Below are 12150 nucleotides of genomic sequence, written 5' to 3' on the forward strand. Positions count from 1 at the left end.
AATGTAAAGACATAAGGCACATGTACTCGTGTACAATTTCAGAAGTATAAAAAAGACATCTAGGATCAAACATCTAAGTAGTCATGTTAGAATTTAAGAAAAGAGACAGTAGCATTCAGATGGATTTTTATTTCAACACTAGGCCTTGAATGAACACATTCTGTTGGGGTTGGAAATCTGCCATTTTCTATGAGTATACTAATTTTTCACTCCAAAAAGAGAAGTACTGAGATCATAATCTAAGTTCCATTAAGTGAAAAGTGGAGTCAGAACTGGAATAAATACAAAACCCAAAAGTCTTGGAGATATGTGAGAATACCACAGACCAGCTGCATCCCCTATGCCAATGCAGTCACTCCTATCCTGACGGTGGTGCTCTCCAGTTCTATGCTCTTAGTTTTGGCCTGGCTCGGAGACCTACACAATTCCATGCCAAATCAGAGGAACCTGCCTTTATTGTCTGTGTCAAAGACATGACATTGCAGGTTCCCTTAAGTAGAGAGTAACAAATCCCAAAAGGCTCAGACTACCTGTGTTCTCAGGACATAATCTTGAAAATCTTAATTGTTTTAGGACCTAATCAGCAGTTGAAATGTCTGGTAATCTGTTTGGTACAGGAAACGAAAGAGGTCCTGAGCATGGGGAATCCAGCCTGGCTGCTGGAGATGTGCCCAAGGAACCAGTTTCCATTGAACAATACATAGCAGTTATGCTTGTGTGTGTATCAGAAACCCCAGGAGGTTGGAGGAGAGACTTAAGACCCAACTTTAACAAGTTGGGTCTCCCTAATATATTACTTCAAGGCTATAAATATTCACTCAATTCAAGGACAATTTTTCTGCTTCAGTTATAAAACAAACTTTAAAAAGTAGAAACTGTGCTTTTGTTTAGAAAGAACTTGAATTTTATATGTAGTCATTAAAGCTCATCTTTTAAAACAATTGTTATGCTGTCAGAAGTTATTCTTTATAAACATGGCCAGCTTCCAGTCTGTATTGCTTGGTAAAGGTGGAGGAAGTTTAAACCCTGACTCACACTCCAAGACAAACTAAACCTTTAATCTGTTCTTAAATCAAGAAGGAATGTTAATCCCATTTAGTCATAAAATACTTTATAAGTATCTTTGCTCCAGCAATTTACTTATCCTTGTGAATGTAGTAGTACATTTAATAAAGACTTTACTTTCTCTGAACACTCTGTCAAAGGAAACAATTTTAATGGAAAAGTAATTAGACAGAAGCTTTCCAAGGCTCTGTAGACAGCATCAGTTGAAAAACCCTTGAAACTCCAACAGGTATGGAATGTGCTTTCTAGACACCATCTATTTTTATTGTTCACTTCTCTATTGTCTACTTCTGGCTTCTGAGCTGCCAGTCTTGTGGAGGTATAGACAAGTGAGCATTCACTTAGAGCAATAGCAACACCTGTAAAATGGAAAGTACAGAATCATGGATCATATAGGGATTGTGTGGGTCAGAGGAAGCTTCTAGAAGTTACTGTTCAGTTGGCATCTCAAGAATCTTTGGAATTTAGCCAGGCAATGGGGATATGACAGTATATCGGCCAGTGCGGTCACACAGGAACAGAGTAAAAGAAAAGGCTAAAATACTTAGACATGGGAAGAGAGAGGGGAAGAGAAATTAGAGTGGAAACTAAAAATTTTATTATTAAAGGCTTTGTAAACAATTAGGATGATGTAATCACAAATATGGTTATGGAACTATAGAAATATTTCAAACATCATACTGCCTTCAAGTTAGGTTCCATATATTGTGTAGAAAGAAGGGTAGGAACCCATTAGAAAATATCTATTGTATTATAGGAGATAATGAATCCATTTAGAAGATGTCCAACTGGGAGGTGGTGGCGAACACCTTTAATCCCAGCACTCAGGAGGCAGAGGCAGGCGGATCTCTGTGAGTTCGAGGCCGGGCTGGACCGACAGCCTCAAAAACAATACAGAGAAACCCTGTCTCGTAAAAACCAAAAAAAAAAAAAAAAAAAAAAAAGTCCATGAAGTTGCAAATTACTACATATCTACATATACAAGTAAATGTTAAGACCAAGAACTAAATAGAGGTATCAAAAAGACAGTGCTTGTTAGGCCAGGCATGATAGTACACACCTTTGATCTCATAGCTCTCTGAGTTCAAGGCCAGCCTGGTCTACATAGCAAATTCCCAGGCCAGCCAAAGCGGCATAGTGAGATCCTGTCTCAAGTAAACAAATGTTTATTGAATTGTGAAGATGCCTTAGAAACAAGTTCTAGACAAAACCTTCACTGGGAAAAAAAAAAAGAAAGCAGAGAACACCACTTCTGATGATCCTGCTCTCATATGAATTACGAGGAACTGCTACACAGCTATGTCCTTTCTGACTACAGGCACAGATGGGTCTGGAAGCTTGAACTTGTTCTGAGACTGTGATCCTTTTCTAGACTTGTAATGAAAGCCATAAGCTATAGACCAATGGGAACAGATTTCTCAGTGAGTTTGACTTCAAGTCAAACCAAGTCAGGTTTCACCATCATTCAGTTATTTAAATACAACAATGAGATATTCAAGGACACAGATACTAAGTACCAACATCAGGTTGAAAAGAACTAAATGAAGTGATCATTTAGAGACTTATCTTTGTTTCATTGGTTAAAGAAATACATTTATTTAAGAAGTATAAACTCTGGAAGATCATTTTACTATCCTGTCTGTTTTTCTAAATTGTTTACACCAATTATTAATGTATTCAGCAATGTAAGTGTGCTTCCTGCCCAACAGTTGAGATTTTAAAAATTCTTCAATATTTGGCATCTGGAAAATTAGAATAGCACCTTAGTATTTGCAAAGTGTTAGACTTCCATCATAGTGACAAAACACCTATAGGGAACAACTTAAAGGGGCAGGGGCTTTCGCACTCCTGGTTTCAGAGTCTATCCAAAGTCACTTGGCCACACTGCTTTGAACCTGTGGCGACACAGGTCACTGAGGCAGGAATGCACTGTAGCACAGTCCACTCACAATTTGGCAGCTGCAAAGCAGAGAGAGGAGACAAAATCCAACACTGATTATTGAATTTCCTCTATGTTTTACCTCTTGAAGAGTCTATCACCTTCCCAAAACACCATGGGCCTCTGGAGGTCTTTACCGATCCAAACTACAACATTAAGTGTTTGTGAAGACGCACATCCTATAGTTTTTAAGACTCCCAAAGCACTTTATGAGTGAGACCAAGACCATCTTCCTCTAACAAAGGGAGTCTAAAATCCTAGTCATACTTTTAAAAATTGCCTGTAAGACATATTTTGTGATATTACTACAATTCTTCTGGAAAAAACAACTCATCTTTAATTTATAAAATTAGTAATAAGAAAGGTTTGTAATATGTAAATAATAAGATTCCTTAAGGTACGAACATGAGTGGGTCTACCTAAAACACCAAGAAACAATGGAATCAATGTACACAAAAATCAGTATGGTAAAATCACTTATTCCTTACCACTGTCAATAGAGTTTAGAACATTAAAAAAAAAACAATTAAAACTATACACCAAAGAAGAGTTGAATAAAAGATCATTAGAACTGATTTATTCTTAGTGTAAATAAGATTGTACAGGAAGTAAAGATTATACATGTTACAGAATACATAATACTTTGAAAGCATACATTAGATTTCATGCCAAAAGTGTAGTAGAATATTACATCAGTAACAACAGATGCCTAATCCCAGCTCTCAGGAGACAGAGGCAGGTGAATCTTTGTGAGTTTGAAGCCAGCTTACTCTACAAATCGAGTTCCAGAACAGCCAGAGCTGTTACACAGAGAAACCCTGCCTGGGGGGCGGGGGAGGAGGAAAGAAGGGAGGGAGGGAGAAAGAAAGAAAGAAAATGGACAGCTGTGTTACAGTACAATGGCAAAAACATATGTAGCAAAGTAATTGAAAACAACACAAAGTCAAGCTGATGGCACAGGCCTGAAATCTCAGCATTTGGGAAGGGGAAGAAAGGCTGAGAGTCCAGGGTAATCCCTGGCTACACAGAGTTTGAGGCCACCCTGGGCTACGTGAGACCCTGCCTTAAAAAAGCAAAAATATCAACAAAAAGCCCAATTCCACTATTACAAAGAAAAAAATTCAAAACTGCACGTTTATACATGTTCAGAGAAAAAGGATGGCCAAGTATCTACTATTGAGAATATTAATAGTTTAATTTTTAATATAAGTTTAGGAGAAAAACTTCTCCATTTCAGCCAGAATGGAAAGCTACTTGAACAGGAGAGAAGCAGTAAATGTCAGCTTCGTAGGTCTGGCAAAGGTGTAAAACCAAGATCAAGGAATAGTCAGTGCTGCATGAAAACAAGGCATTAAAACTACTTCCCAAAGGTCAAAATGTAGGAGAGATGGGCACATCTGACCACAAGTTGAAGAGCACCTTCAACTTGCTGTTCCTGCTTGCTTTCTGCTGCCATGATAAACCATGACCAAAGCAACCTGGGGGGAGGAAAGGGTTTATTTCAGCTTACAGGTTAAAGGTCCTTCCCGAAGGGAAGTCAGGACAACAACCTGGAGACAGGAACGGAAGAACCACCAAGGAACGAGGAATGATGCTTACTGGCTTGCTTCCATGCCTTGCTTGGCTTGTTTTTATATACACCCAGGACCACCTGCCTAGGTATTGCCCACGGTAAGCTGGACCATCATACATCAACTAATCAAGACAATGCCCCACAGACTTAGTAATCTTCTCAGAGTGTCATTTCTCCTTTCCATTTGACCCTTGCAAGAGGACAAAACAAGCAAACAAACAAACAAAAAAACATTAGCTAATTAGCAGTCTCCAAAGTGCCACTAGTGAAGACAAAGTCTTTATAGGAAACAGGACAATTAAGGCAAGACAGGAACAGTCAGGTGTGGCTTTAATCACAGCACTAGGGAGGCAAAAGCAGGTGGGTCTGTGAGGTATTGATCATTACATAGTGATTTCCAGGCCTGCCAAGGGCTAGTGAGAGCCTGTCTCAAAACACAACAAACGAAACACCCAGGAACAAATTAATGAAATATGAAATGTTCTTCCAATAAATAATAGTTAAATTGTTACCGGCAATTAATGCAGACCTAGGGTGAGACAACCAGAACTGCAGATTCCCTTCAATGTTCACTGTGCTGACCTTCTGTCAACTTAACACAAGCTGGAGTCATTTGGGAAGAAGGAACCTCAACTGAGAAAAACCTTCACCATTTGGCCCGTAGGTGAGTCTGTGGACAGTTGATTGATGACAGATGTGGGAAGGCCCAGCTCACTGTGGGTAGGGCCCTGGCTTGGTCCAGTACTCCTCCACGGCTTCTGCTTAAGCTCCTATCTGCAGGTTACTGCCCTAACTTCCCTCAGTGATAGACTGTGATGTGAAACTACAGGACTGAGATAGATACGCGCCCCCACAGTTGCTTTTGGTCATGGTGTTTATCACAGCAACGGAAACCCTAACACATTCACTGAGCACAGTTCTGCTATAAATGTACTTAGCACTCTTGCAAATGCTTTTCAGGAATGTGGAAAAATTTAACACTGTTCAGATTTACTCAGAATGTATCCCCTGGTAACACATGAGGCAAAGCTTTATGCACAATAATTAAAACTTAAATCTGATTTATTTACAGTGGTAAAGCTGGGGGGGGTAAATAATCAAATGCATAGAACTGTAAAAACTGGCACATTCATGAAGTTAAACTCTATATACATTTTCAAACAACCTGTTTGAATTATTGATTAAACTAAATTATAATCTAAACCAAACTGCTGGGGCTGGGGAGACGGCTCAGTGACTAAACTGCTTGCCACACAATCGCAAGAACCCATTTGGATCCAAGCACCTATGTAAAAATCAGGAGTTATGACTGCAGTGCTGTACAGCTAGAGACAGGATGCTCACTGCTTTCTGGCCATCAGTCTAGCTGAACTGATGAGCTGAAGGTTCAGTGAGAGATCCTGTCTCAAAATAAAATAAAGAAGCAATTGTGGAAAACACCCTGTTTCAGCCTCTAGCCTCCACACATGTTCACATATGAACCTACAAACACCTATGAAATCATATCCACACAAGCACACAATAAACTCATATATATACATGTACACAGGAACCTGCATACACACATACATGTGAACCCACACACACAAGTACACAAATTATAAAATGCCACTGGCTACAACTACCACTTCTCTGGGGAAACTAGTTTTAAACAACTACTCACAAATCTAACACATACAATTTTCTTTTAGATTTATGAGCATTTGCCTGCACATATGTATGTATACCATATGCATGTCTAGTGCCCACAGAAGTCAGAAACCATCATATCCCCTGGAACTGGAGATACCCACCATGTGGGAGCTGGGAATTGAGCCCCAGTTCTCTGTAAGAAAAATCAGGGATCTGAAGTACTGAGCCATCTTTCAAGCCCTAAGATGCAAACTTAACAAGCTCCATGAATAAGAGGAAACAAAAACTTACCCCCAAAGCCAGTGGACTTTAGTTGAACTAAGAATACTTGTGAAGTGTAGAAATGTTCTGTAGCAATGAACAAAGTACTTTCAATTATAAGCAGGAAAATTTTAATATGATCAATGTACAAACTACACTAAAAAGCAAGGAAAAATCCAAGTCTGGATTTATCTGCACAAAAATGCAATTTATCTTTTTGGTGTCACTATGCAATCTAAACTGGCCTTAATGCATAATCCTCCTGTTTCTTCTCCACTACTTCCAACAGAATCTGTTTTTCATAACAAGATGCACTTGGAAATGGATAAACTCCATGCATATTATTTCTTAATATCTACACATGAAAAACTAAGTGGTTTGTCTTTGAAACTTGGATTACAGCTTTGAAACTATTTGCCAGTGTCCTTACACATATGATAAACCCAACATTCGCAGAGGTTATGGCTGACATGTAAAGATCAAGGATAATTTTTATCTTATGTTTTATTTTCCTATTCTTTTTATAGGACAAATCTTAATTTGACCACATGTATAGATTATCAACTAGAGGACACTGGAAAGCAAAGAGGAGAGGTGTATGTGTAGGACTGTAGGGTGGTGATACAGATGGAGCAATCAGCTCACCTGGATAAGGAGCACTTGTTAATCACAGAACGAGAATGCCAAATGTATTCATAGAGGGCAGAAATGCTTTTTTGCAAAAGAAGGAAAAGCATATACCGAAAACAGGCTGTGCAATATCACTTCACTATGTCAGAATCAGCATGAAGAAGTCATGTATCAATTCTGGGTTACAAATAAACCACAGGAAAGCTATCCACAAAGGTCAAAATGTAGAAGCGACGATTGTAGCTACAAAAATTAACAGCTTTTGTTTGTAAAACTAAGAGTTTGAGGGGAAGAAAAAAGGCAATACAATAAAATACCGGGCAAATAATTTTATTATATAAAGAAATTCTGTAACTTGATATGAAAAACAAAGCAATTCTAATAGGTTTCACAAGGAAAAAGGACATGGACATTTGACCAAAGAGAAAATGAAGTTATTCAAAATACACAAGTATTCTTCACTTTTGCAAAAAGAAAAAAAAAAGAGTGGGGGGGGGACAGACAGACAGACAGAGAGTTTGGGATGCCACTTCTTGCTTATTCAAAACACAAAGTTAGTAGCAATGCTTACCTTAACTTCTAAAAGTATTCAAATATGTCTAAGTAATAAAAAAAATGGAGTCATTAAAAAACACAAAGTATGAAAATTTCTGTCAATGTAGAAATCATAAAGAGCATTAAAATAAACCAACACTTGTATGGGCAGTAAGTAAAGTTCAGATGCCAGAAGCCAAATCCTTTTAAGGGACTGTCAAGGCATTGCTCCTGATTTACTCTGCTGCTCTCCCAGGACTAGCCATACATACACACATATACGTATGCACCTATGTTTATTTCCTTCAGGTGAGCTACTTTTCCAGGGAAGCACATATCCAGTATCACTCATTACCAAGGACCACTATAATTCCATCTGTCCCTTTAGGATTTTCCCATATAATTCACAGCCAGAGAGTATTCCCACAGTACTGAAAGACTACAAGTCTACTTTAGCACTGCCTTAAAGAAACCAGCTGGCTTGTTAGGGGATCTGAAGTTGGTCCTGCCCTTGGGTCAAGGTTGAAAAGGTATATTTCTGATTTGATGGAGAACAGGGTCTATCTGTTTGCTTAGATCAGCCTTGAGGCATGCCACACAGCTCAGGATGTTATCAGCTACAGCAGCACCAGAAATCACTCAAAATCACACAATAAACATGCCAGAGTGACAGAGGTGGGAGTCTGAACTTAAAATCCTACGGCTTTGTTCAGAGTGTTTCCTTGCCTTTCCTGACTGCCAAATCTCACTGGAAAAAGTAGTAAGAAGAAACAATTCTCCGAACCTTGACTTTTGCTAAATAATCTATATACATTTAACTACAGGTTACACAGAAAAACTAATTAGATTTCATTTAAGGAAACAATCCCATTAAATATGACAAATTTGGTTGTCAATTTAACTTGTTGTAGCCCTTAACTACCTAAATTTTGCTGAGCACTTTAGACACTAACTCTCTGGTATGGAATTTTCACTGAAATAAAAGGTGCTACTCTGTGGAAGAAAACATTAGCTCGTTTTCACTACTGCTGAAGTTTCTACCAGTTCTAAAAGCTTATACGTAGTACACATGAATTTTTGTGTGAGCACATATATATATGTCTTGTGTACACACTTCAAAATTTTCTTTTCTCCAGTAAGATAACAAATCCTGACTTACTGTTTCTTCTAGTTAATATTTGTACTATTTCTCCTACCTAAGAAACTTCATATATTCTAAGAGTAATCACATAGCCTAGCTAACAAATTGTCAAAAACTATCCAAGAGGGAGGTAGCTCTACCTTGGCAATCTTTTATTATTTTAGTTTATAACAGGGGACCTCCATTTGATGTTTTAGTCAAATCAAAACTTTCAACTTTGTAGCATAATAGACAATTACACATTCACTATGATCACCTACAATTTGACATATGTAACACCACAAAAGACATTTAATTTTTCACATGTCTTTCACTTGTTAAAACAGCTAAATATATTTAACACATTTTCCAGAATGTACTTATTAGCCATTTAATAACCTACTAAGCAAAACAAACAAAAAAACCTAAGTTACCTTTTTGTCTAATAACTGTAGTAATAAGAGACAATTGAAGGGGAAGTGAGATCATCCATGAGTACACTGCAAGGTATTACACCTTGTATCTAAGAATGATCCGAAGGTGCTGAGAGAGGCGATTCTCTTGAAGGTGACCCAGGGTTTTCTTCAGGTGGAAAAACTGTCAGAGTACAGGCCCGAATGCCACCAAGCGACTCTGGAAGATCAAAAACTTTATGCCACTCATCTTTTTCTGGGTCGTACTTCTGGACAATTTCTACCATGCAACGATTATTCCAAGAATATCCACCAACAACATAGATTTTGTTTTCAAAAACAGCAACTCCAACATCACTCTGACCCCTCAGCATAGCAGCGATTGGAGTCCACTGGTCAAGAGTTGGCGAATAGTATTCGCAGCTGAGAACATCATCATAATCACTTGTTCCTCTGAAGTGGTTGCCACCAATCACATACAGCTTGTCTCCAACTGTACACATGCAATGCAGGCCTCGGACTGTAGTCATGGGGGCCTTCTGTGTCCATTTGTCTGTATCTGGGTCAAAACACATGAGCTCATTTTGGAACGTGTCATGCGTAATTCCTCCTGAAATATACATTAAACCCCCATACACTGTCCCAGCATGGCCATAGTGGGGTTCACTCATTTTTGCCACGTAGCTCCACTCGTTCATTCTTGGGTTGTAACATTCCACGGTGGCCAGCTCGCCAGCCGCACTGCGCCCACCGACCGCATACAAGTGTCCTTTGAGGGCGCTCAGGTGAAAGAACGTGCGCTTCTCATTTAACGAGGCCACCTGCATCCATTTGTTATACCGAGGGTCAAACCTGAAAACTGTGTCGACAGCAGTCTTTCCTTTCGTATCATAATTGCTCTGACCACCAACTACATAAAGGAAGTTTCCAATAACAGCGATGCCATGCTGGTATCGAGGAGCATCCATGGGGGCTAAGGACTTCCACTCCTGGGCCCGTTCATCGTACACCCGAAGCTCTTTACTGACCACTAGCTGCTGCCTCAGAACGCCTCCCAAGGTGACCAGGTGGGTGGAGTCGGATCGAATGGCAGTCCTGTCTGACTGCATCACTGGCTGCATATAGGGCATCATTTGGTAATTACTGGCTTCCAAAAGCAAATTCACACAGGTGTTGTCTGTTCTCATGAAATCTACTGTCTGCACATAGTTGATGAGGTCCTGTGGTGTCATCAGTGGGAATCGAATGTTCTTCATTAACTTTGCAGCGTAGTCCATCCGAGGGTCTTCCAGCCTCAACCAGCGGCAGGCTGCCTTGAAGAGCTCCAGCTCGGAACAGTGCTTGAGACTATTGCTGGAGAGCACAAAGGCAAGCCGTTCGAAGGGGAGTTTTAGAAACTCGCCGGTACTCAACAACGCAGGAAAGTTCTTCAGGATGAAATTGTTTACGTATTTATCCACTTCTATAAGATTGTAGGTGTTAGCAATCCGTCCAACCTCCACACAGTTATCCAAAGAGACGCCTGATATAAGAAATACTTTACAAAAGTCCAAAACTGGTAAGATCTGCAGAAAGCTGGCAGCCTCAAGGGTGTCCTGAAGATTGTCCATATTAAGAGACAGTTTTGCGGTGTAAATAAAATCAATGATTTTCTTCAGACCAACTTTGTTCACCCCATGAAGTTTAATGCACATTAAATCTTGTTCTTTCATTCCACCTGTGAACATGGCCTTGAAATAATCGCTGGCAGACGCCATCATGGCTCTGTGCACCGGGAAGATTTCATCTCCATCACCGGGTACCAGGGTCACGTCACACAGCAGCCCCTCTAGTCGGAGCTGATCAAAGCCTTGCAACACGACGGCGCTGTGGGTATTGCTGGTGAAAAACCGCGTAGTCCCCGCCTTGCAGGGCTGCAGGTGGGCAGAGACGCCCATCTCGCCGTTCCCGAGGGACACCTTCATGGGAAAGGCCTCCGGCGTTCGCAGCGAGCCGCAAGGCCGCAGACGATACAAAGGGGGAACGCTCTCGGCAAACTCAGGGCCTCCCAACCAAGGGCAATCGGGTCGCCGCAGCCCCGCTCCGGGCACACCCACGGCCACACCCTGGGGCAGGATCACGCAGCGCGGCGGCCCTCAAACCTGACAGCGAGGCCGGCGGTGAGTCATCCCCCGGGGCAGTTAAGCGACCGCTTCACCTCGCCTGGCCCGCGCCGTCCTCCTCGGCAGCTGCTCTCCGGGCGGGGGAGGGACCGTCACGGCCTGCGCGCCGCCGCTACCGCCCGGCCCGCCAGGCCCCGCACCTCGGCGAGTCGCCGCTGCGCCCGCGTAAGGTCCCCGCTGCGTCGCCACGGCCACCGGCTCGGCTTGGAGCAGGACCTGGAAGTCCGGTTTGGGGCTAGAACGGCGGCCTAGACCGGACACCGAGCTCGTCCTTCCGGAAAGGCCGAATCCCAGGATCCCCCGGGTTAGGAGCGGCTGCACAGCTACTGCGCCTGCGCAGCTGGCCTGGCACCGGGGGGGGGGGGGAACGGGCAGATGGGGGAAGGGCGCGGGCGGGCTGGGGGCGGGGTTACGCTCCCCCAGCGAGGCCCTGGAAGGGGGGCAGTCTTGCAAGCGTTCAGGAGTGCGCATGCCTGCATAGATGTTTGCTGAGTGAGGTTTTCTTAGCTCTTTTTTAAGAGCGCCTTCTTTCTAAGATTTACGCTTATTTTCTTGTGCCAGAACTGCAGGGAATCGCAGCCTTTGTTAAAACTGAGAAGAAACCTGGCAGAAGAAATCATTGTATCAATTTGAATTTTTTTCCTTTAAAAACAGTTTTACAATTTACATCACACTCAATAAACACCTCAATTAAAATATTGTTTGTAAGTGTTTTTAAGCATTTAAAACACGTGGGATTTAACTTATTACTAAAGTTTGGTCCTAATGATACCTTTTGAATACTTGCAGGGAGAGATAACGCCATCAAAAAGACTTCATGC

The 12150-nt window shown here is 41.4% G+C and overlaps 1 protein-coding gene across 1 annotated transcript; it reads right to left on the reverse strand.

Annotated features, from left to right (window-relative positions):
• Positions 1-7414: 7414 nt before the first annotated feature.
• On the reverse strand, positions 7415-11654 carry Klhl9 (kelch like family member 9). Its single transcript, XM_005074288.4, has one exon. It carries the CDS (start codon positions 11129-11131, stop codon positions 9278-9280), a length of 1854 nt encoding a protein of 617 aa, XP_005074345.1. The 5' UTR covers positions 11132-11654; the 3' UTR covers positions 7415-9277.
• Between the last annotated feature and the right edge of the window lie 496 nt (positions 11655-12150).

This window comes from Mesocricetus auratus, unplaced genomic scaffold (genome assembly GCF_017639785.1).
Source record: "Mesocricetus auratus isolate SY011 unplaced genomic scaffold, BCM_Maur_2.0 Super-Scaffold_100014, whole genome shotgun sequence".
NCBI lineage: Eukaryota > Metazoa > Chordata > Mammalia > Rodentia > Cricetidae > Mesocricetus > Mesocricetus auratus.

Bases quoted from the DNA above. Each gene is read 5' to 3' on its own strand.
- Klhl9 (XM_005074288.4), bottom strand. From the start codon at position 11,131: ATGAAGGTGTCCCTCGGGAACGGCGAGATGGGCGTCTCTGCCCACCTG.